The following is a 26,924-nucleotide window of genomic DNA, read 5'->3' as shown; positions in this document are numbered from 1 at the left end:
GCGACTTCACTTCACTCACTTCATACTTTATCACTGGAGAAGGAAATGGCAACCCACTCCAATATTCTTGCCTGGAGAACCCCATGGACAACAGGGTCGCAGAGAGTCGGACACGACTGAAGTGACTAAGCACGCAAGTTTATCCAACTACAGAGTTTGGCTTTGACCCTCTCCTCAGGAAGGGGCAGGGGAGGAAGACTCGAGCTTCTAGGATTCTAATTAGAGGCAGGGGCCTGAGTCACATCTCCTACTCCCTCATCTCCGTGATGTTAGAACTGGAGACCAGAGAGGGTCTGCACCTTGCCCACAGCCCCACAACCGGGCCTGGACCCGAGGCCTCGTTCTGTCAAATCACACTGTCCAGGCCCAGCAAACCTTGGAGGGTGTCAGCCCTCCTCTCCTTCAGATATCCTTTCTTCTACCCCGACTCTTCCCCTCACCTTAATTGGAAACCACCTTGCCCTTGACCTTAAATTCAGCTAAGAATAAGGGCTAGCCCCAAAGACTTCCTAAGGTGGAAATCAGAAACATTTCTATGGGCCATTTCCTTGGCCCATGGGCAGCGTGAAATAAGCTAATTCAAAGATGGACCTTGTTTTCAGATGGCTTTTTTTCAGCACACTCTGATTCCCCAAAGGAAGGGGACCAAATAGCCAGAACAGGCAGGTACAGCCTGCTCAGGCCCCATGCAGAGTGGACACTGCTGGCACCACTGTCTTGGGTGCCTGCGACTTTAAGGGGTGAGGGGATTGCGATGTGAACAGGGCTGGCTTCCATGGCTGGTGCATGACAAGGTGTTACAGCTGGAGAGTCTGGGCCTCGGGGCAATGGGTTGAGAGAGGGGACTATCCTTAGGTATTACCCCAAACTTCAGACACACTGTGTCAAATAAGCCGGCTCCACCCCTGCCCACCCCACCACTGACCGAAGCACGTGCTTAGTTCTTGCCAGCATGGGTCATCATCTCCCGCTGGGATGCCAGGGCCACGTGCCTGACCGCCTCAGCTGCAGTCCCCTCCCCAGGCCACCAGAGAAGGCTCAGCTGTCCCTCCTGAGAGGCGGGTGGGAGGAGGGCAAGAGAGTGTGAAGTATCCTGGAGATGAACGCCTGTGCTGGGGAGCTTAGTCACCAGGCTTCTCAGCTGTTGCGCTGCTGAGGTTCTCAGAGTCCCAGGCAACAAGGTAAACAACCCTAATATAGTAGAAGAGGACAGGGACTCCACTCCTCACCTCCCCAGGGCAGCCAGACAAGCTCCAAGCACAGCGCACGGACTTGCCAGGCCCAGACCTGCTGCTCAAGCCCCCCAAAGCCGGCCCCTCGGACCTCTGCCTCCCCCCAATCCAGGACCTCAGCAGGGTTGGCTTTGGGTGGCCCACACAGCTGCCTTTGGTCAGGCACACCACCCCTCCTTTCTCTCCAGGGGAGGGGAGTAAGGAAGGTTTCCTTTAGCATTTTCATCTGGAAGATCTGAGAAACAGATCTCTGCCAGGAGGGTAGGGGTGGAGGGTGAGGGCCAAGGATCAGAGGTCAAAGTGCACACAGGGTCAGAGCAAGTCTGCATACCCTCTGATGCTCCCCAGGGAGGATCCAGGATGTGGAGCATCACATGATGATGTCAGCACCCCGCTGGCCCCAGGTCAGATGCTAATTGGTTGCACACCCAGGCTTTAATGTCGAGTTTTGGGGGTTTTTTTAAGATTTTTTTTTATCTTACTTTTACTTTCAAATTAATAGAAACTCATTATAAAAGAATGGTACCCCAAAAACCAAAAGTCTCTCTGTCCCCCAGTCCTCTTCTGAGGTAACCACCCTTTGATATGCGGATATAAACATGTAGTTATGACTTTTATTAAAATGAGGCTGCGCTCATGTGTTCTGTACCATGTTTTTCCATGCAGCAGTGGATCATGGACAGATTTCCTCACTGGTCATATACACCTGTCTAGTGCCTTTTAACAGTCAGTGTAGAAGCTCTAATCCTAGTCGGTTCATTCATAAGACCCATGACCTCCTGGAACTGTATCCCACAAGTGGCGCGGGTGGGCCCACACACACTTTTTATTTACCAGATTTTCACAGGGCTCTGTGGCCCACAGAGGGTTAAGAACTGTTCGTTTGAGCACATCTGGCTGGAGCGTGGAGCTCTAGGAGCCTCTTGTTGCTCTGCCCTGATCTGGATTAGAGTGGCTTTGGCCAAGTCCAGCCAGCTGTTGTTACCAAGCCCCTGCTCTGTGCCGGATGCTAGGCCCGGGCTGGGGACAGAGGTGTGGGGCCCACACGCCTGACCTGAAGGAGCTCGGATTGTAATGGGGGTGGACACTCACATGGTGGAAGGATGGTAGAAGCAGCCATCAGCCGAGCACGTGGGTAAAGTCAGCCAGGACGAGTGTTGAGGAAATCAGGACAAGGACCAAGAGGAGACTGTCTCCATGATGATGAGGAAGTAAAGGACAAGACTGTATGCCTCTCACATATTATTGTTCCTGGGATCTTTAAAAGAACTTATAGAATTGCTTTTATTCCCTTATATTTACTGATGAAATGAATATGAATACTAAAGAAAATAAGAGGGAGTGTTCCAAGAAGGAAAGAGAGACCCCTGGTATAAAGCGTGTGGGCAGTTAAGCAGAGGGAAATGGCCTGTGGATTTGGCAGTTAGGTGACTGCTGACCATGCTTCCACCTGGGCATGCATGGTCTTGAACTTCAGTAAAAAAAAAATGTCCAGGATGTAAAAGCTAATACCCCTAGAACGGCCTTCAGCAAGGTAGGGAGCTGGCAGCTCTGCAGTGAGGCTTACCCCCCCAAGACCCCAGCTCTGCCCCTTCTTATCCCGTGACCTTGAACAGGTCACCGGTCTGATCTTCAGCTTCTTTGTCTATAAAATGAGATGATATCACCTCCGAAGCTATTGTAAGATGCAAACAATGAATAAAGTTCTGAGCATAGTCCCTGGAATCTGTTAAGTGGGCATTAAATATTAGTTCTCATTAACACCCTCATCAGAGTCCAGCCCTCACTGTACAGATGAGGACACTGAAGTCCAGAGAGAAAAGGTGGCCAGATGGGCAGCTGGCCTGGATTAGAAGGGCAACCTTTCTCCCTTGAGAGCATCCTATCAGCCTGCTCTCCCTGGGGCTGGCCCAGACTTCTAACACACCTTGTGTTTTGAAGTGTCCCTTCCAACTCCCTTTGATCAGAGTGGTTGGGAAGGGTTTTAATATCACTGGGGTGCTCTGAAAGACTTACGGATTTCTTCAGAATTAAAGCCTAAGCTTCCAGACTTCCTTGGTTCACAGCCCTTCATGTCATTTTTTCAAGGTGCCCCTAAAGCAAGTTTCATCTGTTAAATAATTGGGTCAAGTAATAAGTCTTTATCCTAACAATCTAGTAACTATTTGCATAACAACACACATAAATTGAAAGATAAATTTCCTTCTTAAACAACCATAATTACTAATGGAATGTGTATCCTGTTGGGCACGCACTTCTCCACCTTTGAAATCACTGGACACCATCCCCTTCACATCCTGCTCCACACTATCCCCCTAAAGAACCTTTTTGTCACAGCAGCCTCCAAAAACCCACCTTCCTAAAGATACATCCTCAAAAGAATGCAGTGCAGCTATTGAAACCGAAGTATCTTAAGCTAGTAGTCTAGGTGGCGTCCCCAGATGTCACCATCACTGCTCCCCTTGTGAGTTCTCTGTGGTGCGCGCTTCACCTCACAGTTTGGGAACAACAGGGTGAGAGACATTTGCTAATACAAGTCCTGCCGACAAATTAGTCCCAATTCAGGTTCAGAGCTGGAAACACTGACAGAGAGTCAAAGTTCGTGCAAGATGATCAACCAGATATTCTGCAAGTAATCAGAAGAGAGATTTTTCCACTGATAGGCAAAAGTCCAAAAGCCGCACGAGTCAGCAGGTCTCCGAAGACTGCCAGACCCTGACCGACTGCTTCCTGGCTAGTGTTGTTAGCACTCGCGCCCCCTGGTGGCACTTCTCGGGGCTAACAGGCAAGCCAACTGCAGCCGAAAGGAAAAACAAGTCTCTATTATAGGAAGTATAAGCATTTATTTTTTGGGCTCCAAAATCACTGCAGATGGTGACTGCAGCCATGAAATTAAAAGACGCTTACTCCTTGGAAGGAAAATTATGACCAACCTAGATAGCATATTCAAAAGCAGAGACATTACTTTGCCAACAAAGGTCCGTCTAGTCAAGCCTATGGTTTTTCCAGTGCCTTTGCCAACAAAGGTCCATCTAGTCAAGCCTATGGTTTTTCCAGTGGTCATGTATGGATGTGAGAGTTGGACTGTGAAGAAGGCTGAGCGCCCAAGAATTGATGCTTTTGAGCTGTGGTGAAGACTTCTTGAGAGTCCCTTGGACTGCAAGGAGATCCAACCAATCCATTCTAAAGGAGATCAGCCCTGGGTGTTCTTTGGAAGGAATGATGCTAAAGCTGAAACTCCAGTACTTTGGCCACCTCATGCGAAGAGTTGACTCATTGGAAAAGACTCTGATGCTGGGAGGGATTGGGGGCAGGAGGAAAAGGGGACAACAGAGGATGAGATGGCTGGATGGCATCACTGACTCGATGGACATGAGTTTGAGTGAACTCCAGGAGTTGGTGAGGGACAGGGAGGCCTGGCATGCTGTGATTCATGGGGTCGCAAAGAGTCGGACACGACTGAGCAACTGAACTGAACTGAACTGAAGCATTTATTGAGCGGCTCTCATTTGAGCTGGAGGGAGAAGGCAGGAGCTGCCATACCTGAGCACCCACTGAGGCCTAGTGCTGGTTATCACCCCTCCAAACTCCTACCCTACACAGGAGCAGAGGCCACTGCCCCCACTATTCACATATGGAGACACATAGCTTAGAGGAAGTGATCCACCTTTGGAAACGGCCGAGCCAGGGTCTCAGCCCAGGATGCTTGTATCTAAGGCCTATTTCTTCCCTCCATGTCACGCTGGTCCCTGCAGAGGAGTGGGTGGTCCCCAGCCTGCCAGTCCATTGCAGACAGGGCCTGGGCCAAGCCCCTCCCCGTAGGAGAATCCTCTCCTATGCCCAGATCCTGGGGAAACAGCTGCAAACAGAATAAACAAGCACTGTCGCATCTACATGGACATTTTAGCCTCAGGGGGAAAGGCAAACAATTATCAGCAAATAATAAGTGCTTAGAAGGATGCTGAGGATCCAGAGGCACTGACAGAGCCAGAATCTTGGCTCTACCAGCTCTGGGTACAGAAACATTTTAAGACGTGGATGTTGATAAACAAAAGGTCCCATAACCTAGAAACTGTCCAGACATTTGAGCTGGGGGAAAGAAAGTTCTGTGTTCAGCAGATCTGAGGGTGAGCAGCATGCCAGGGGCCTGGATAAGGATTGTCGTTTTTGTATGACTGTTTCCATAAACATCAGCACTGTAGAACTTTAGTCAAGTACTAGGCATTGACCCTGAGCGCCCCAGGGTTCACGCTTTAGTTTCTAAGTGTCCAGCAGGCCCTTCAGGGCCCTGCCTGGCCTCGGAATCATCACCGGGCCCATCCATGGTCTCCATGTAGGGAGCTCCAAGGGTCCAGATAGGAACCCAGGGAACCAGCCCTGGACCTTCAACTTGACTCCCACCCACCGCTGGGCCCTTCCAGGTGCGAGTTGAAGTATTTCGGGCAGAGGAGTTGATGGCATGTGCGGGACTGACCTCCCCCAGAATCGTCCCTTTGTATGGAGCTGTGAAGGAAGGGCCTTGGGTCAACATCTTCATGGAACTGCTGGAAGGTAAGGAGCCAGGGGCCACTCTTTCTACCTCCAAAGTCAGAGCCAAGGGTTTCTCCAAGTCTTGCCCAGGTTAATCTTGGTCCCCAGTCAATCCATTTTTAAACTCTTGACCTCATGACATCAGCAAGAAAGGCCTGCTTTCTACCACCTGCCGTTTGAAGTCTCTTGCCCTTGGCTGATTTGGAGGCCTGGAAAAGCTCCATGTAAAGACCAGCCATTGATCTCCTAGGTGGTTCGCTAGGCCAGCTCATAAAGCAGAAAGGCTGTCTGCCAGAGGACCGGGCCCTTTACTACCTGGGCCAGGCGCTGGAAGGGCTGGAATACCTCCATACCCGCAGGATTCTACATGGAGATGTGAAAGGTAAGGCTCAGGGCACGCATGGCCCTGGTCCCTATTGGGCTCTTTCCTCACCCCATCATGCCTGCTTCCTCCCAGATCTTCTGTACCTCCGTCAAGGTGGGTGGGCTGAGCCAGCAGGAGAGGAGAATGTGTTCTCCCAGCCCTCAGCCTGGCACTGTGATTTCCAGTGGGTGATGCCCACAGAAAACACTAATCAAGCTCCTACTTACTGGTGACCATGGGAGGGAAGGGCAGCAAGGCTGAGTGGCCATATCCCCCTACCCTCTGAGAGCCTGCCTGCTGCCTGCCTCCAGCCTGAACTGATACCCGCCTCCCCCCTCCCTCCATGACTAATGAAACTAATCAGAAGCTGCAGCTGCCACGTAGGGTCAGCCAGAAAACTGCCCCGCCGGAGGTTCATATTGGGCCGGGGCCCTCGGTGACTCACCTGTTCCTCTTCTTCCCCGGGGTGGCCTGGCAGCCGACAACGTGCTCCTGTCCAGCGATGGGAGCCGCGCAGCCCTCTGCGACTTTGGCCACGCTGTGTGCCTTCAGCCCAACGGCCTGGGGAAGTCTTTGCTCACAGGTATGCCCTGCCCCCTACCCCTTCCCCCAAAGATAACAGCTGGGCAGCCTTCACGAAGCGTTAGCCCTGCGCCTCTTCCTGTACCTTCCTTAATGGCAGTCAGAGAGGTGAGCACTTTATGTCCATGAAGATTCTTAAGCCCCACAACCACCCTAGGTTATGAGGCTTTTGTTGTTAAGCTTAAATGCAATCATGCATGTCAGGTGCTTGCTTCTGATGTTCTTGTTACACAGAGGAGGGAACAAAAGAGGCTGGGTGCCACACCCAAGGTCCAAGGTCTGCTGTCCCCAAACCCCCGGGGCTCCAGGCCCCTTGGCCAGCCTTTCCCGGGGAGCTGTGCTCCAAGCCTGTGAGCTCAGCCCTCCCTCGCCTCTGAGAGCACGGTTTTGCAAAGCAGAATGAGATGGCTGACCAAAGGGCCTATGCTTTCTAGCTGGAGAAATGCCTGTTTTTAACTTATATTTTTCTGATTATTAATCTGTGTCTGCAGTAAAATATTGGATAACTACAGTGTTAAGTGGTTTGGAAGGGGAGTAAAAGTTCTTACCATTCCTCTTGCCCAGAGAGATAATCATGAATATTTTAGATAATTCCCTCCAGGTCTTTCCTTATTCATAATTTTTTTGATACTTTTCTGTATATAGTTAAGGTCATCATAACACACTTTTTGTGCCCTGCTTTTTTATTTATAGCGTTAGCATAAAATTATTTCATTTTGACCAAAGGAAAAGCAATCTTTTAGAAGTGATTCTTTGTTGTCAAAGGACTCTTGATAATTCTGAAGATGTAATTTGAACACAGATACCTGTTTTCCACTTTGAAATAACTATAGTGTTATTATATTATAAAATATCTTTTATATCTTATATATATTATATTATATATAAATATCATATATTAACAGTATAATATTATTATTATACAATATATAACTATATAATATATTAATATAATATATATTATTATATAATATATACATTTATATCTTTTCTAATACCTTTCACAGAAAGTAGAGCTAAACAAAAATAAGAAACACAAACCACCAGAAAAATAATACTCTTCACATCTGGCATCAGTCTTTCTAGTCTTTTATGCATATGTTTTTTTTCCTTTTTTTTTTAAGTTACTAAAATTTCAGGAACATCATACTATTAATCCCTCCCCCCTTTTAGAAGGCATTTTGAGAGTTTGATCCAAAGGGCAGAGCCAGTGGGTTTTTTAATTAATTAACTTGTTTGTTTATTTTTTGGCTGTGCTGGGTCTTCGTCACTGCATAGACTTTCTCCATTTGCAATGAGCAGGAGCCACTCTTCTTAGCTGTGCGCGGGCTGGGCTTCCCATTGTGGTGACATCTCTTGTGGAGCACAGGCGCCGAAGTGCAGGCTTCTATAATTGTGGTGCACAGGCTTAGTTGCTCCATGGTCTATGGAATCTTCCTGGACTGGGGATCAAACTGTGTCCCCTGCACTGGTAGGCAGACTCTCAACCACTGGACCACTACAGACGTCCAGAGCCCTTGTTTTAGATGATATATTCTTTGTTCCCGTCCCCAGCACAATCCCCACCTTGGCTTATCCCCAGCAAGTTGGACCTGGAGGCTTTATCTCTACTTACAGTACTTTGAGACAGAGTCAAGGTATATCAGGAACTGATTGGGGTGGTCATAGCCGAGGCTTCCGCCCATCAGAGCTCACAGTTGCCTTTTCTGCCTCACCTCACCTCTGCAGGGGACTACATCCCCGGGACAGAGACCCACATGGCGCCAGAGGTGGTGATGGGCAAGCCCTGCGATGCCAAGGTGGACGTCTGGAGCAGCTGTTGTATGATGCTGCACATGCTCAACGGCTGCCACCCCTGGACCCAGTACTTCCGAGGACCGCTCTGCCTCAAGGTCCGTGAGAGCCCCTGGGACGGCCAGCAGGCCACGGGCCCAGGCTGCGGGCTTGGTGGCGCCTCCCGTGTTGGCCGCTCTTTAGTGGCGGCAGGAGCAAGCAAGGGCCTCAGCAGAAATGTGGGATCCTGACTTAAATACTTGGCTACCCAAATTTAGGGTCCGAGGGCAGATCCTGGGTGAAGGGTCTTCTTGAGTTCATGGTTCAGGGCTCTCTTGTGTCCACACCCCAGGCCACCCCCGCCTGTCCTCCTGAGGGTTGTGGGTGCCTGGGGGTTATGGGCGCCTCGCCTCCTGCTCTGTTCTGCCCTACCTAACCCCCTTTTCCCTTCTTCTTGGAAAAGTCCCAGCCCTCACTCTAGACCAGGCCATTCTAGTCCTTTTGACTGACCCCAGCACAGCAGGACAGGGGAGAGTGGGGAGGAGCAAGAAAAGGAAGTGAGGGGCAGGAAGTGATGGGGAGGCGAGTCTCATATGTTGCCTTTTGACTCCCAGATTGCCAGTGAGCCTCCACCTGTGAGGGAGATCCCGCCCTCCTGTGCCCCGCTCACGGCCCAGGCCATCCAGGAGGGGCTCAGGAAAGAGCCGGTCCACCGAGCATCTGCAGTGGAGCTGGGGGGGAAGGTCAGCCTGGCACTGCAGCACGGTAAGAGCCCCGCGCTGGCTGCAGGGAGTGAGAGGCGGTGGGGTCGTGTGGTGGTCAAGAACAAGATACTCAACATCTCAGAGCCTTGGCTTCCCCATCTAGAGCATGGGCATGACACCAACCTCAGGCCTGTTAGGAAGACTGAGGTCATGTGAGCCCAAGTGCTTAGTACTGTACCTTGATGCAGAGGCCATGCTCAGGAGATGGGGGAAAGAACTCACAACATAGAAAGGGGGCTTGAACTCATTAGTATCAGAGAGTGTGAAATAAAGCCAGGTATCACTTTCTAGCCATTTGTGTGGGAGAAAGTCAGAAAGCTGGCGGTGCCAACTATAGGTGGGGATATGGGACAGTGGCCCATAGGCTCTGCTGGAGGGCACCCGGCAGCACTCAGACAGATGTCTGCAGACCTGGGACCCTGCACCCTACTCCAGGGCACACTGCCAAAGAAACTCTGCCCAGATCCATGAGGGACGCACCTGGGGGTGTACACTGCAGTGTCATTTGTGAGAGGGGAGATGGGCGCAGTTGGGTGTCCCTCCTTGGGAACACGAAGAGGCCAGTGGTGGGAGTGGGATGGGGTCGGGTGGGGTGCGGGATGCTCCACGCAGCACCCACAGCAGTACAAGCGCCTCAGTGTTCACAGGGCAGCCTGGCTGGATCTTAAAACTGTAGTGCCTGGTGAAGCAGGGACCCACAGAGCAAGGCCTAGAATACAGTGCCGTTGTGTAAATTAAAAATCGATAAATAAAAACAACACACACTTAGCAAGAATTCAGTGAAACCTAAAGTGACATATTGCACTTTTGATGTCTACTGAAGATAGAACATCAGCGGGGTGCGAGGGAGGGAAGTGGCAGGGCTTGAAAGGCAGTGGTGAGGAGAACGAATAGGGATTGAGTAAAACAGGAGAGAGGCCTTGCCTGGCCCGCACCCCAAACGTAGATGGTAGTTAAATGGCCCCCCCATTTAAAATGGCTGAACTTCCTCCCCACTCCCGAGAAATAGTGCCCCCTCAGGAAGCACTGACTGTCAAGAAGGGAAGGGTAAGATACAGAGGGTCAGCGAGGCCCATTCTCCTGGAAGCTATGAGTGGGCATTACCCCAGAGCTATTTTTAAATCTTCCCTTTGTAATATTAACATTACAATTAATATTAACAAAGCCCTTCTCTGGAGCCAATTCTATAATTTTTAAATTTGCAACTGTTACCTGGAAGGAAAATAGAATAAAAGAAATACTGTTCTATTTTCATGAGAGGACCCCCCTTAAGGAAGAAGCCTCCTGTGAAGACCACGCAGCGCCCTCTGAAATCGTGTCCTGGCTGGGCGAGGGACCACCCTCCCTGCCCACTTCTGCCATTCCTCTGCTCAGAAAAGGCCACCGGCCTGGCCTGTTCCCTCCTCACCGCGTGTGCTCTCTGTTTTGTAGTGGGAGGTCTGAGGAGTCCCTGGAGAGGAGAGTACAAAGAACCAAGACATCCACTGCCACTCCAAGACCACCCACCACCAAGCCAAGGCCACCGTCAGCGGACCCTGCATGCCCCGCCAGGGGAGCTCTCACCAGGGGCCCCAGGGCTGCAGCCAGCTAAGGACGCAGCAGGCGGGGCCCCTAAGCTCCAGCCTCCTCCACCTCCAGACCCCCCAGAGCAGAGCAAGTCTCCCAGCCTGCACTGGGGCAAGGAGGAGTCTGGGACATGGGACCCACTGCCCCTGTCCTCCCTGGATCCTGCCCCCGCCAGGAACCCCACCTCACCCGAGCGAAAGGCAACCTTTCCTGAACAGGAGCTACAGCAGCTGGAGATAGGTATGGGCAGCTGCGGCCTCCAGGGCCTTGGACACAGGCCTGGGCGCTGCCCCAAGGCCTTGGCTTCATCCTCTCCATAGCCAGCCCCCGCCCTGGGCTCAGCGATCTGTGCAGCGAACCCAGACCCCTCCGGTTCACAGCCATCTTCTGCTTCTCTCTGCAGAGTTATTTCTGAACAGCCTGTCCCAGCCGTTCTCCCTGGAGGAGCAGGAGCAGATCCTCTCGTGCCTCAGCGTCGACAGCCTCTCCCTGTCAGATGACAGTGAGAAGGTGAGTGGGCCACAGACCAGGAGCCCGGGCACAGGGCTGGTGGCTTTGTGTCCACCCCGTGGAGGTGTTCAGTGCAGGCAGAGGGTAAAGGGCAGGTGATAGGGTCGCCCCTTTCTTATGGGAGGGGTCCTCGTTGGGGCTGGGGGGTCCTGGTTTCTCAGAATGAAACAGTCCATCTCCAGCACACCTGGGAATGCAGGACTGGTTTGGCGACTAAGATAGTGAGGGGAAAGGCTGGGCTTTAGTCCCCATAGAGAATAATCGTCACCTTCCTCCAGCCCTGGGGCCCCTCAAGAATTCAGCCCCGTGCTGAGTCCCAGCAGTGACCAGTAGAGCCACGCTCCAGCCCAAGCCAGGAGCACTCCCTCACCAAAGCAGACCAAGGCCAGAGAAGGTTCCCTGAGCCCAGGGACCTGAGTCTGTGCCCACTCTCGTTTCAGAACCCGTCCAAGGCTTCTCAGAGCTCGCGGGACACACTGAGTTCCGGCGTGCATTCGTGGAGCAGCCAGGCAGAGGCCCGCAGCTCCAGCTGGAACATGGTGCTGGCCCGGGGGCGGCCCACTGACACACCAAGCTATTTCAACGGTACAGTCCCCTGACCTCTGCCTGGGACTGGGGAGTCTGAGGGGCGGGCACAGTGGGGAAGGGAGAGGAGGAAGCTACCTGGCACCCAGAATTTGAGGTGCCTGGCCACTGAGTCAGTTTAGAGTAAACTAAACTCGGAGCCTGTCCTTACCGAGCAGTGAAGGACCATGGCCCCTCATGGGCAGCTGATGGAGTCCCAGAAGCCTCGCTGCGGGTGGAGAGCAGTCTCTCCTGGCTTGGAGTAAAAGCCTGAATTTCTGAAGGGAAAGGGAAGAACAGGAGCCCATGAGCATTTTAATCAAGAACGCAGCAAGAGGTACTTGCCCAGTGGTCCAGAGGTTAAGACTGCCTTCCATGCAGGGGGTGCAGGTTCAATCCCTGGGCAGGAAACTGGGATCTCACGTGCCGTGGGGTGTGGCCAAAAAATAGAAGAAGAAAGAGCTTAGCAATAGGTTTCCTGAGATCCTCCTCTGGGATTTGAAGTCAGAGGGCAAGAAAGACAGCACATGTGGAACTTCTTTGTTTCCAAGTGTGGTTGCAGAGGTCATTCTGTGATTTTAATAGCACAAGGGTTTAATTAGCACACAGTTCCCTGGCCTTTCCAGGGCCAGTGTGACTCATGGCATCAAGCCCCATGCCTGGCCAGAGGCTGTCCCACCTCAGGGAACATTACCATCTAAGTTGCCCACAAACCAATTTAAGAATCTTTGTTTCCAGTTCCTTTCTGCTTTTTGTGTGTAAGTTGGAATACTGCTTCCACACAGGAGCCAAGCTTAGCCCTTTGCATTGTGCAGGCCAGATTTCCGGTACTGACAGAACATGGCCATGAAGAGCTCGCAGGGGTATAACATTACAGCCCTTCCATCCTAAAGCCATCTCTGCAGCTTCTTCAGCCACCCTGCTTCCCCCTCCCTAGGGCACCTTAGGGAGCTTGCAGCCACTCTCCTTATGGTCACCTTGCCTGACTTCTAGGTGTGAAAGTCCAAATACAGTCTCTCAATGGCGAACACCTGCACATCCGGGAGTTCCACCGGGTCAAGGTGGGAGACATCGCAACAGGCATCAGCAGCCAGGTGAGGGGGCAGGTACCTGCTGAGGGGCAGACTCTCAGAATCCAGTGTGCCCAGCTCAGTCCTCCGGGAAGGAAGCTTTTGAATAAGTAGAAATGGCACCAGAGGGAATAGTTGGCCCTGTAATGTCCGCCCCCCAGGGTCCCAGGGCAAGACTGGCAGTGGTGACTGAGGGGTCCTCAGGATCCCCACCCACTTGGGCTGGGTGAGATTCTTCAAGTCTTCCAGAATGAAAGGCAGGTAATACTCCAAGGCTGCCCGCTGCGTTGTAGGGAAGTGTCTCCCAGTGCAGCAGGAAGCCATCAGCTCTGCTCTGCTGGGACCCTTCAGCACCCCAGCCGCTCTCAGGCCCCCTGGTTTGCTCTGCCCCCAGATCCCAGCTGCAGCCTTCAGCTTGGTGACCAAGGACGGGCAGCCCGTGCGCTACGACATGGAGGTGCCGGACTCAGGCATCGACCTGCAGTGCACCCTGGCCCCAGACGGCAGCTTCGCTTGGAGCTGGAGGGTCAAGCACGGCCAGCTGGAGAACAGGCCCTAAGCAGCCTTCCACCACTGGCTCCAGTCGGCCAGAAGTGGCCTTCCTTCTCGGTGCTCAGTGCTGCTCTGAGACACAGGCTCTGCCTGCTCCCGGAGCTCTGCCAGCCCGTGGCTCAGTGGTGGGACCAGGGGCTGGCAGCAGTAAGGTGGCGCCAGCAGGACACCTCCCAGGATCTTCCACCCGGGTCCTGCCTGAGCCCACCGGAGAGGAGGAGGAAGAAAGGAGGCCTCTTCCCACGAGGAACAAAGAGGGTCTTCTCTGCCTCGGTCCCGACAAGCTGGCCTGACCCAGTTAGGATCAGTGACCACCTGCTGGCAGTCAGGGGAGAGCGGCTTCCGGCCCAGGTCAGGAGAGGTGGGTGAGCTGTCCCTCAGTTTCCAGGCAGGTGTGAGCGTCTAACGACCCCCGAACCAGGCCCAGGCCAGGACTGGGGCGGCAGGTGTGCCTCCCCTCGCGTTCATGGAGGGGCCCCTCTAACCCCCTTGTCCAGCTTTGCCTGGCCATCAACCCCTGTTCTAGCACTAGGAGCTTTTCAGGCCAGGGAGGGAGAGACGCCTGACATGGGGGTCTCCCTGGGAGAGAATGCCACTTCTCAGGGTGCCACAACTCAGGCCCTGAGCTGAGGTCAGCTTCAGAAGAACCAGAGAAGGCATTCAAGTGACACGGTTCTCAGCCCCCAAGCACGTGCCCCTTTGCCACCAGCCACCAGTCTGCCCCAGAGCAGCAGGCCCTGAGCCCAGCCGCAGGCCCAGCACTGCCCCTGCCCAGCTGGCACTCAGCTCGCTCAGCTGTGGAAGTGGAGGGTGACATGAGACCTACCTGACAGGAACGCTCTGAGGACAGAGCACGATCGACTCCGCAGAAAGCACCCGACGCAGGCGCTCCTGTTACCCAGGCCCCGGCCCTCCACACCCTCACACAAGCCTCCCGGGACACTCACTCACCCTGCCAGCCCTGGTCTCCAGGGCACCGCCTGCTGCACTTTGCACTCTGATGACCTCAAAGCACTTTCATGGCTGCCCTCCAGGAGGGCAGGCCAGCGGTTCTGCATGGGCACAAGCAAGCCAGGAGATGGGGGGAAGGGACTGAGCTCTTGACCCTTCTTCATGCATGTGACCCCTCAAACGTCCTCCAGATTTCCTTAAGATGTGCCCCCCGAGGCCAGCCTCTTCTTTTGGGGGGCAGCTGATCAGGACTCATGTAGCATTAATCAACTGTGAATTGCTGTGGGGTAAGGGGGTATCCCTGAGATCCCACCTGGGGAGAAGCTCATCCCCACGTTTTGCCAGGTGACCTTTGCCCAGCTATCCACAATTTAGCCATTACTCCTCCGCAAGGAGAGACTCCCGGCCCCAGGATGTGAAGAACTGCAGCCTTTGCACTGCAGAGTTGACATGGTAGAAAACTTTGCAAGCAATAAAGTTTGAGATAATGACAAGTGTGTTTGGGCTGTGGTTGTCTCCACTCCCGCCTGCCTGTGCCTGAACCTCACATCCTACCAGCTGCTTCCCTCTGGCTTCTTGATGGGATCTTATCCAGTCTTGCCCCACCCTGGACAAAGACTGTTTTCAGCCCTTTCCCACCACTCCTCCCAGTGACACTTCCAGTCCTACCTCTGGGCTATCCATTCAGACCAGTTAGACAAGATGCCCCACGTGGTGACAGCTGGGAAGTCCCTGGCCGAACGGTGCCAGACTGAGGGGAGAAGGAGCAGGGTGCCAAGGGCTGGGTACTGACCAAGCAGGGGTAGTGGAGGCAAACTGCATGCCCAGAACCAAGACTGTCCCAGTCACTCCTCTGTCCCTGAGGCCTGGCTCCCAGGGAACTGGACTGGGAATGGGCCTGAACTGCCAGCCTTTCCGGCCACCTGGGTGTCTGCACATGCTCAGAGATGACTTTCCCAAAGTACATTCCCTCGCGCTGGGACAGAACCTGAGGATGGACGTCGTTGGCACACAGGGTGCCTCGTCTAACCTGGCTCTACAACAGGAATCTATGTCCAAGTTCGGATGCACAGATACATGTGTACACTTTGGGGCAAAGGTGGCAAGCTCAGCAGGTTCTTGGAGGATCCTGGGCACGCAGAAGGTGCAGTGGCCTTCTGCCAGTATGCGCAGGGCAGATCAAAGCTCAGCCCAGCAGACCTCAGGCTTACCAGTCTCCATCGTCTACCCATCTGGGCCGGCAGCAGAGAGCAGCGCCTCCTGGATGTCTCTCAAGGAGGAGCTCCGGCTGCGGGGCAAGGAGGAGCCCCCTTCTCTGGAAGACTCCTCCACCAACTGCCAAGCCCAGCCACACGCCGGGGGGTAGCGTCACAGAGGCCGCGACATCACAGGCACCGGCGCCCCCCACCCCACCCCACCGCACTCCCCGCATCTCTCCCGCCCCCCACAGCCTGCCACCAAAGAGCGCACTGGAGGCGGAGGGGCAGCAGCCACCAGCCCGCTCCCCGCCTCCCGTACAGAGTCCAGAGTCTCGGTCAGCATGGGGGTGACAGGTGGGAGCGGGCGGGCGCGCGGCTGGGCAGGGGCGGGGCCGGGCGGGAAAAATGAAAGTGAGGTAGGGGCTCGGGGGGCGGGGATCGGCCGAGGCGGGCGGGCGCCGGAGAGGAAGGTCGACCCCCAGCCAGACCCCCGCGGTCCCCGCGGATGATGGGCGGTGCTACCCTGGCCACCACGCCCAGCGTTGGCCCTGCACGGCGCACGACTCTGTGTGTGTGTGTGTGTGTGTGTGTGTGTGTGTGTGTGTGTGTGTGTACAGATACACGTGCACACTGAGGGATAAGGGCGTTCTGGACACACAGAGTAGAGGCCCCGTGCCCAGGAAGCGATATATGAATTACCCCAAACTGCAGAGGAAACACCCCCGCTCCAAATCAAATCAAGTGTTTCCGTGGTTGGTGCTTGAGGCTTTTGCAGAGAAAAGCAGTGTGCTTCAACAGATATTTACTGATCCTCTTCGTCGTGCTTTGCACTTCTCTCTGTGCCCTTGAACAAAGATGGTTTCCCTTCAGGGCCCTGGATCTCCCAGGTGTCTAACAAGGGGGCCCAGATTTCCCCCACCCCCGGATTGGCGGCTTTCTTCTCAGAACTTTCTCTCCCAGGACGACTTGGGCCAGCCTTCAAAACGTGCCAAAAATCAACAACCAGAGAACAGCTTTCCCCTCAACAAACAAACGGATGCAGAGATCTTAAATCACTCCTGCAATGTTTATTGCATCCCCTTCTCTTTTTTCTTTTTTTTTTATCTTAGAGAACTGTATTTTATTGTATTTTTAATTGAAGTATTGTTGATTTACAATGTGTTAATTTCAGGTGTACAACACAATGATTCAGTAAGATATACATATATATATATTCTTTTTCAGATCCTTTTATAGGTTATTGCAAAATATTGAGTATAGTTCCCTGTGCTCTACAGCTGCTTGGTTATCTATTTTAATATATAGCAGTGTGCATGTTATTCCTACCCACCCACCCCCTTGAAACTGAAAGTGTTAGTTGCTCAGTCCTTTTCAGTTCTTTGCAACCCCGTGGACTGTAGCCTACCAGGTTCCTCTGTCCATTGGATTCTCCAAGCCAGAATACTGGAATGGGCTGCCATTTCCTTCTCCAGGGCATCTTCCCAACCCAGGAATCAAACTCAGGTTTCTTGCATTGCAGGCAGGCTTTTTACCACCTGAGCCATCAGGGAAGTTGCTTTCCCCTTTGGTAACTATGCGTTTTCTGTGTCTGAGAGTCTCTGTTTTGTAAATAAGTTCATTTGTTTGTTTGTTTTTAGTTCCCACATATAAGTCATATCATATTTGTCTTCCTCCGTCTGGCTTCTTCAGTAGTATAACAATCTCTAGGTCCATCCATGTTCCCTGGAGAAGGGAACGACTAAGAATACTGGAGTGGTCCAGTATTCTGGCCTGGAGAATTCCATGGACTGTATAGTCCATGGAGTCGTGAAGAGTCGGACACGACTAAGAGATTTTCACTCACTCACTTCATCCATGTTACTGTGAATGGTATTATTTCATTCTTTTTTATGACTGAATAATATTCCTGTGTGTGTGTGTGTGTGTGTGTGTGTGTGTGTGTGTATCACACCATCTTTATCCATTCATCTGTTGATGAACATTTAGGTTGCATCCATGTCTTGACTATTGTGAATGCTGTAATGAACATTGGGGTGCAGGTATCATTTCAAAATAGAGTTTTCTCCAGACATTCTCCAGTGGAATTGTAAGATCTTGTGGTAACTCTGTTTAGTTTTTAAAGGGATCTCCATACTGGTCTCAATGGTGACTGCACCAATTTACATTCCCACAAACAGCATAGGAGGGGTTTTTTTTTCTTCACACTCTCTCTAGCGTTTATTATTTGTCAGCACTTACTCTTACTCTGTGCTAGGCCCTGAGTCTAATGAGTCAACTAAAAATTAAAATTTGGGTTAGACAGCCAGGTATGTCACAGAGATAATGACAATGGAGATTTGAGTTGGGCTGTCAGGCATGAGTAGGATTTTTATCAGGAGAGAGACTTTCTGAGTATCAGAAACAGCATGTGCAAAGGCACTGAGGCACAAAAGTTCCCTCCACGCTCCAGGGCCTCTTGAGCTTGGGGCAAGGCAGGGAACTGGATACCAGGAGATGAAAAAAGGCAGAGATCAGACTATGCAGGATCTTTGAGGCCACCCTAGAGTCTGGATGTGAGCAGGTGTGATGCAACAGGCTTGTTCTGCAGTCATTGAAATGCCCGGGTTGGAGCCGGGGTCAGGGTGAATGTGGATCAGTAGCCTATGTTGTATTACATCAGCTAAAGGCCTAGAGAAATTTCAGCCAGCACAGTGGGTAGCACCATGGGGTTTGGAGCCGATCTGACTTGTGTTCAGGTCATGGTGCTATTCTTAAGAGCTGTGTGACTTGAGCAAACTTCCTCATATATGAGAGGAGAGTCATGGCCACCTGTGCAGTGTGTGGCCCTGAGGGTTGAATGCATGCAAAGCACTCAAGCACTGAGTGTTGAGGGGATCATGAGTCCTGGGTTTGTGTTGACTTTGGTGTCAGAAGAGGGGAGAGGCAGTGGGGATGGAGAAACGATGTGCACTGGGTCATTAATAGTGGTGGGAAGGTCAGGAGCTGGGGACATGAGGAGGTTGCAAGTGACCCAGGTCTCTAACTGGGATGATAGGATAAATGAAGAAACCAGGGAGAGGAGTTTATTAAGAGATGAGAGATTGGAAAGGAAGATGGGTCAAACATGCAGAACTGTGTTGGCCATCCTAGAGTCTGGACACCAAGGTATGAACTTGAGGCCCAAAATGGGAGATAATCTGAAGGGTTTCGTGGGGTGAGAGGAATAAGGAAACCATTCTCTTTTTTTAAATAATTTTGTTTATGTATTTATTTTTGGCTGCACCGAGTCTTCATTGCTATGCAGAGACTTTCTCTAACTGTGGCAAGCAGGGGCTACTCTCCAGTGGTGGTGCACGGGCTTCCCCTTGTGGCGGCTTCTCTTGTTGCAGAGCATGGTCTCCAGAGCGTGGGCTCAGTAGTTGTGGCGCATGGGCTTTGTTGCTCCATGGCAGATGGGATCTTCCCAGACCAGGGATCGAACTTATATCCCCTGCATTGACAGGCAGATTCTTAACCACTGGACCACCAGCGAAATCCCAGGAAACCATTCTTTGCACAGGCTTTTGCTGAGAATCCACCTTGTGCCTGACTCTGTGTAGAGGATCAGAGATTCAAAGTAAGCAAACCACACACCCAACCCACCTCTAACTGAAGCTGTGCACTTAGATAGAGGTCTGCTGTGGGGGGGCCTGGGGGTAGAGAGGAAGGGAGCAACTGGAGGAAGACTCCTCAGCTTAGTGCCTTGAGGTAGAGTCTGGGAGGTCTTTAGGAAGAGGTGAGCCCCTAGCTCACCTAGTCATGACAATAGGAAAGGGGAATTCTATTCAAACTACTCAACTCAGGCTTTGACAAGGAATCCATAGGGTTTTAAACAAAGTGAAGTTGAGGCCTCCTGAGGGGAAAATGTGTAATCAGTGACTGCAGTTTAAGTCTAGAACTCAGGAGAAGTGGGAGTAAGAAATAGAAATTGGAGGGTCAAGTGAGAGTATGAAATAGAGATTGGAGGGTCTCCTGTGGTACAGCCACAGGCTTGAAAGCTCCAAGGGGCAGAGATTGTGTATGTTCATCACTGTGTCCTCTGCCCTTAGCACAATCCCTGGACAATAGCTGGCCTCGGCATTTTTTAAATATATTTATTTGGCTACACCAGGCCTTCAATCTTCACAAAGACCTTCAATCTTTGTCGTGGCATGTGGAATCTTTAGTTGCAGCATGCCAACTCTGAGTTGTGGCAATGTGGGATCTAGTTCCCTGACCAGGGATCAAACCCTGGGCAGAGTCTTAGCCACTGGACCACCAGGGAAGTACCCCTGGAGCTCCACATTTCTTTTTAACTTTATCCAAGAAATACATGCATATGGTTAAACAGTACTGAAGAGCTTATTCAGTGATTGAAAAGCAAGAATCCCCTATACCACATCCCCAGCCTCACTCCTCAGAGCAACCACCACTATTCCATTTGAACTATTTTTCTGCCTGGTTACCATTTCATCTTTCCACAAGCCCACAGGCTTCTTCTTGGACCACCTACCCACTGTAATGGAACCACCCTGCCCCATCTTCCCAATATCAATTATTTTTAGATCTGCTAATGCCTTTGTAAATTTATTTATTTTTTCATCAACTTTAGAGAGTATCTTTTGACACACATATAGTAAGATGTTTTAGTGACCTTTGTAAATTTAATATATTTATTTTTTCATCAACTTTAGAGAGTATCTTTTGACACACATATAGTAAGATGTTTTAGTGACCCTACCTTTTCCTTCAACTTTCCTTCCTGCCTTGTAGCTCCCAAAGACTCTAACCTGTATGTTTATTTTTTAATATCAAGGTGGATAGCATTCACATTGTCCCGTAACCATAATTATGTTTTCCAAATTTTGCCTATATATTGATTCTAAATGTTGAAAGTTAATAAATAGGATTATCATGACTACATGAAAACTGTTCACTGCAGAGCCATAAAAGGTACCACAATTACCTTTTCTTTCTCATACAGCTTTTTGTTTTTCCGGGTTTTTTTTTAGTGGCCTTTTACTTATACTCTTTGCTTTTATCATAGTCTTTGTTTTCTTCAACCTCTACATCTAGTTAACTATTCTGTTAGGTTTTCTTTATTTCAGAGACCTATTGCCCAGGAGCCTTCATCCTATTGCACCAATGTGTAGGCCTCTATACAGTTGACATCTGGGATTCAGCTGCTCTCCTGGGTTGGATATGCTCTTTCATCCCTGACTCTCTTGTTTTACACCTTTATTTTGCATTAGCACATCCTCAAATAACTTCCCCCAAAAAAGGAATAAACTTTCTTACTTTTCCATGTCTGAAATGATAGTTTTGCTGGATATAAAATTCTAGGTTAAAAACCATTTCCCTCAGAATGTTAAAAGCAACTGTACTGCTAACTCCACCGCCAGTATGATTCTCCTTCCGTTGTTGTTAACTTGTTTCTCACTTAGAAGTATTTAGGAATCCTTTGTTCCTGGTGCAATTAACTTTTAGAGCAAAGATCTTTTGGCATCTATAGTGTTGGGTATTCAGCAAACATTTTTAAGCTAATGACATCCTTCAGCTCAGGGAAATACTGATTTTGCTTTTCTTCTCCATGGTCTCCATTCTTTCTGAATCTCCTTTCTATAACCCAGCACTGGATTTCCTTTTGATCCTTTTCTCTCACATCATCTTGATATTTTAATTCTACCTTCTAGGAATAGTCTCTGTATTTTATTTTTTAATTGTTTGCTAGAAAGCTCTTTCCTTTCATAGTTCTTTTTAAAATAGTATCCTGTTCTTGTTCTTTGGATGCAATATATATGTTGCTGAATATCTTAAACTCTGAGTCTCTGAAGATGATTAGAATTTTTCAGTTCCCTTGTTTCTCTTCTGGTGTTCTGGAGTAGTCTTTTCTCTCAGTCTAGCTCTCCTATGTTAGCAGTTTTCTCAAATGCCTAGTGATGCTTGGTTGTCCACGTATAAGAGTGAAATCATAAAAAGCTGATTGGGAGCCTATGACTGCAGGAGCCTATTGCTTTGCAGATATTACTTTAATGTGACCACTCAGGAATCAGACATATCTCTGGCAGGTTTGAGAAGACCCACACAACTGATACATCTATAGCCAAACTGGACAAGGGAAAAAAAAAAGACCAAAATTACCAGCATGAGGAATGAAAGAGGTAACATCACTACAGACTCTGCAGATGTGAAAAAATGATTAGGGAATATTAGGAACAATTTATGCCAATAAACTTGACAGCTTAGATGAGATGGATAAATTCCTTTAAAAAAAATACAAACTCCAAAACCTCACTCAAGAAGAAATAGATATTCTGGGAATGGATAGTGGTGATTGGCTGCATGATAATATACTTAATACCACTGAACTGCATACTTAAAAATAATTTTAAAAGAGCAATTTATGATATGTGTATTTTATCATAATAAAAAAGAAAGAAATAGGTAGGCTAAATAACCTTGTATCTATTTTTTAAGTTGAATTTGTAATTAAAATCTCCTCACAAGGAAACTCCAGGTCCAGGTCCACAGGCTTCATTTGTGAATTCTACCAAACATAATCAATAAATAATAAAAATTTTACACAAACTCAGAAAATTGAAGATGGGACATGCCTCAACTCATTCTATGAGGCCAGCATTACTCTACTGTCAAAACCTTACATCCTAGACATTATAAAAAGAAAGACATTATAAGAATAGAAAATTGCATACCAATAGACCTTATGAACATATATGTGAAAATTCATCTTAAAAGTTAGAAAATAAAATTTGACAATGTATAAAAAGGTAGTACATTGTGATCAAGTGAGATTTATCCCAGGAATACAAGATCTCACCATAAACAAATTATAATAGAATTATTAGCAGAATAATATGTAATATATTTAGCACATGCTATATATAACTTCCCTGGCTTCCCTGATGGCTCAGGCAGTAAAGAATCTGCCTACAATGCTGGAGACCTGGGTTCCATCCCTGGGTTGGGAAGATCCCCTGAAGGCAGGCATGGCAACCCACTCCAGTATTCTTGCCCAGAGAATCTCATGGACAGAGGAACCTAGTGGACTTTAGTCCATGGGATCACAAAGAGTCAGACATGACTGAGCGACTGAGCACATACAGCCATACATACATAACTTATAGTAACAGAATATAAGAAAAACATGATAATCTCAATAAATTCAGGAAAAGCATCAGATAAAACCCAACATCCTTTCCTATTTAAAAATTAAGTAGGAATAGAAGGAAACTTCTTCAACCTGATAAATAGCATCTATGAGAAAAACTATAACATTGTATTTCATAATGAAATACTGGATACTTTTCCCCTAAGCTCACTAGCAAAGCAAGAATATCTACTCTCAATTCTGTTCCACATTGTTCCAGAGATTATTCTCAGTGCAATAAGGCAAGAAAAAGAACTTGGAGACATCCAGGTTGAAAAGGAAGAAGACTATGTTGAGTCACAAATATTATTGTTTATGTAGAAAACCCCATGGAATCTTAAAAAAGCTACTTTAGAAAAAACAAAAAAAGCTGCTAGAACCAATAAGATTTTAGGATGATTGCAGGATACAAAATCAATGCCTTTCTATATAAAGCAATCCACAGTTGGAAGTCGATATTATTTCATACACTATCAAATGTCACTTGAATCCCTAATAGAACATTCCCAGGTTGAATATAGAGGCCCCAAGTTGAGTCAACCTCAGATTTTTTGCTTCTAAACCCCAGTGCTGCAGTGAGGTGCATACCATAATAATTTTTCCTTCTATCCATATCCAGTTGCTTTTTATGGAAGAGTTAAGGCTTTAGGTGTTGATTAAACTTCCCAGAGAAATTTTTTAAAACAAGCAAAGGAAACTAAGACCATGACATCCAGTCCCATCACTTTATGGCAAATAGATGGGGAAACAATGGAAACAGTGATAGATTTTATCTTCTTGAGCTCAAAAATCACTTCAGATGGTGATTTCAGCCATGAAATTAAAAGACACTTGTTGCTTGGGAAAAAAGCTATGAGAAAGCTAGACAGAATATTAAAAAGCAGAGATATTACTTTGCCAACAAAGATCCATCTAGTCAAAGCTATATTTTTTCCAGTAGTCATGTATGAATGTAAGAGTTGGACCATATAGAAGGCTGAGTGCCAAAGAATTGATGCTTTTGGCCTGTGGTGTTGGAGAAGACTCTTGAGAGTCCCTTGGACAGCAAGATCAAACCAGTCAATCCTAAAGAAATCAATACTGAATATTCCTTGGAAGGACTGATGCTGAAGCTGAAGCTCCAAAATTTTGGCCACCTGACACGAAGGGAGACTCATCAGAAAAGACACTGATGCTGGTAAAGATTGAAGGCAGGAGGAGAAGGGGATGACAGAGGACAAGCTGGTTGGATGGCATCACCTACTCAATGGACATGAGTTTGAGCAAGCTCTGGGAGATGGTGAAGGACAGGGAAGCCTGGTGTGCTGTAGTCCACGGGGTCACAAAGAGTTGAACACAACTTAGCAAATGAACAACCACAAAGCAAAAGAAAGCTGTGGGGTCAGAAGCCTGAGGCACAGTAGCAGTTGGGGCAGGTAGAAATGGAGCAGAAGAGATGTGGGGAGGAAGTTGAGGGATGGTCAAAGAAAGCATGGTGGTCAAAAGTGATGAGTTCTGAAGAGACCACTGAGCCGGCCACTGGGAGCCTACCCCTGGTGCACTCTTAGCCCAGTCACCCAGCTGATCCAGGATCCCAGGCCCAGGCTGAACCTGTGGGTGCATGCTTGCTAAGTCACTTCAATCCTGTCTGACTCTTTGCGACCTTATGGACAGTAGCCTACCAGGCTCCTCCATCCATGGGATTCTCCAGGCAAAAATACTGGAGTGTGTTGCCATTTCCTCCTCCAGGGGAACTTCCTGATCCAGAGATTGAACCCATGTCTCTCACATCTCCTACATTGGCAGGTGGGTTCTTTACCACTAGCATCAGCTAGGAAGTGCATGGAGCAACCCAAAGCCCAGGACCCAATATCAGCCATGCAAGGACCCTCCCCAACCTCTCCACCTCTAGAAAGAGGCCACAGCAACATTCTAATCCTTCTAATCTAATCCTGGGAGCAATTCTTCTCAGCCAGAGCTAAGGCTGTCACTTCCTGTCACACTGCAGGCTCATAGGGATCCTGGCTTGCTCATTGCCATAATGGCCCCACCATCAACCCCTATCCACCACCCTGGGGCTCAGAGAATGGGACAGCCTGGTGGCCCCTATCACCAAAGGATGAAAGAGAAGCTTCTGCAATAAAAGATACAAGCTTCTAGGAAAGGGGACTGTGAGAGGGGACGTACTCCAAGAAGCCAATCTCCTTTGCAAAGGATGTTTCATGTTCCGAAATAAACAGATAGGCTTCCCACCTGGCACTAGTGGTAAAGAATATTCCTGCCACTGCAGGAGGCCTAAGGGATGCAGGTTCGATCTTTTAGTTGGTAAGATCCCCTGGAGGAGGGCATGGCAACCCACTACAGTATTGTTGCCTTGGAGAATCCCATGGATAGAGGAGCCTGGTAGACTACAGTCCATGGGTCACACAGTCAGTCACAACTGAAGCAACTTAGCAAGCACACGTCACCTCAAATCAACCACCTGGGGTGAGAATTCTGGCCCAGCGTTGGAAATAGATGATCCCAGGATGTGAAATGGCATGAGAAGCTGGGGGAAGAGAGGACAGGATAAGAGTGGCTAGGATGAGAGTGAGTGGCAGATCTGAAGCCTGGCCAGACAGAGTGGAGAAAGGGGAGCAGGGGCAGGAATGGAAAAGATGAAGAAAGTTCACCTGGGGTGCGACAGAGAACCCCGCACAGTTACAGGCTCCAGGATAGGATGACATTCAGGGCAGGGCAGTAAAGAGCTCCTTAAGTGAAGCCTGCATCTAAGTCCTGACTTCCTGAGTGATCAGCTGAGGGACCTTGGGCAAATGAACCTCTTCTCATGTGTTCAAAGAACTAAAGCCTATAAAGTGCTCAACACAATCCCTGGGCTAGTTTCTAGCACTCAGTGAACAGAAGTGACCGCTATTCGTATTTGCCCTAATGGAAGACAGTGATGGATCACGAAAGGTGGAAGGGAGCAGACGTGGAGGATGGGGTGCTGGTGATGCTGGCAAGGGGCAGGATGGGCAAGGGGATGGCACATGGGCTTAGGTAAGGGACAGGGAAGGAGGGGGGTGGCTGCAGCACTGCCACCAGCCTGAGCTCCAGACTCGCTCAGGGACACGTGCAGGTCCCCTGCCCTCACGTCCTTCTCCCTGCCAGGTGCCAATGGATTTCCCTGCTGTGGCAAAGAGTCGGTGGACATTATGGATTCACAGTGAGAACCAGTTCCCCATCACCGTAGGACTTCTCCCCAACCCCCGAGATCACCCACCCTCACCCAGGATCTCCCTCTATCTTGCTTATTTCCAAAATCTCCCCTAGGCCAGTATCCAGGCCAAAAGGCAGCAGGGGTGGGGATGGAGGCCATCCCCTGCTCTGCTTCCGCTCCCAATCCCTCACATTGGAGGAGGACTGAAGGGTGGTGGGGTACATCCAGGACATGGATGGAGCCTGACCCCTTAGCATTGCCTTTCTCTGAGATCAGAACTGTCCAAGGGGAGGGTGGGCAGGTGCCTAAAGTAAGAGAAAGGTTACAATGACTGAGGGCAGCGGTCGAGATGGCAGCCAACTAGCAGTAAGAACCAAGGGTACCCTCCACACACACCCTTGTACTTCAGATTTGCTGAGCTGAGAGCGGGCAGGTTCTGGAGAGGGTGTCCCTCTGGTTTTCTCCCTCTGTGATGAGCCGCTTGCAAGACACTGGCCCACTGGAATGCTAGATTAAAATGCAGATTCCTGGGCTTCAACCGCCAACTGAAATAAAAGACACAAGCTTCTAGGAAGGGGACTGTTGGATCGGGGGACCTCCCCCAAGGAGTCAGTCTCCTCTGCAGAGATTGTAGGGGGAGGCGAGCAACTTGGCAAGCTCTCTAGGCGCTTTCTGAACTCACTGAAGTTTGAGAATATGAGTCTGCCATGGGATTTTCAGTGGGAGAGGGTGCCACCAGGGGAGTGAGCTTGGAGCATCTTGCCAGTCCTTGCACAAGGCAGGAGACTTTAAGGGCACCAGAGACCCTCCCCAGAAGCTACTCTCCCTACCGCACGGAGGCCTGTCACCCACTCTGTCTCCTTCTGTCTTAGGGGTGACATAAATCAAAACCAGTTCCAGCCAATACAAGAGGAAGATGACATG

At 49.8% G+C, this 26,924-nt stretch overlaps 1 protein-coding gene across 1 annotated transcript in view; it reads left to right on the top strand.

The window, feature by feature from the left end:
* Window positions 1-14,952, top strand: part of MAP3K14 (mitogen-activated protein kinase kinase kinase 14) — a 43,738-nt gene extending 28,786 nt beyond the window's left edge. The window contains exons 7-16 of the mRNA XM_027517302.1: window positions 5,654-5,783; window positions 6,013-6,144; window positions 6,605-6,709; window positions 8,437-8,600; window positions 9,096-9,246; window positions 10,677-11,051; window positions 11,215-11,321; window positions 11,762-11,906; window positions 12,879-12,979; window positions 13,350-14,952. Of these exons, the coding sequence (XP_027373103.1) occupies window positions 5,654-5,783; window positions 6,013-6,144; window positions 6,605-6,709; window positions 8,437-8,600; window positions 9,096-9,246; window positions 10,677-11,051; window positions 11,215-11,321; window positions 11,762-11,906; window positions 12,879-12,979; window positions 13,350-13,514 (1,575 nt within the window). The 3' untranslated portion in view covers window positions 13,515-14,952. The remainder of the gene's footprint in view (window positions 1-5,653; window positions 5,784-6,012; window positions 6,145-6,604; window positions 6,710-8,436; window positions 8,601-9,095; window positions 9,247-10,676; window positions 11,052-11,214; window positions 11,322-11,761; window positions 11,907-12,878; window positions 12,980-13,349) is intronic.
* The last annotated feature ends 11,972 nt before the right edge of the window (window positions 14,953-26,924 follow it).

This window comes from Bos indicus x Bos taurus, chromosome 19 (genome assembly GCF_003369695.1).
Source record: "Bos indicus x Bos taurus breed Angus x Brahman F1 hybrid chromosome 19, Bos_hybrid_MaternalHap_v2.0, whole genome shotgun sequence".
Taxonomy (NCBI): domain Eukaryota; kingdom Metazoa; phylum Chordata; class Mammalia; order Artiodactyla; family Bovidae; genus Bos; species Bos indicus x Bos taurus.
Note: the sequence above shows the minus strand (reverse complement) of the source record. Positions and strands in the feature narration are given on the sequence as shown.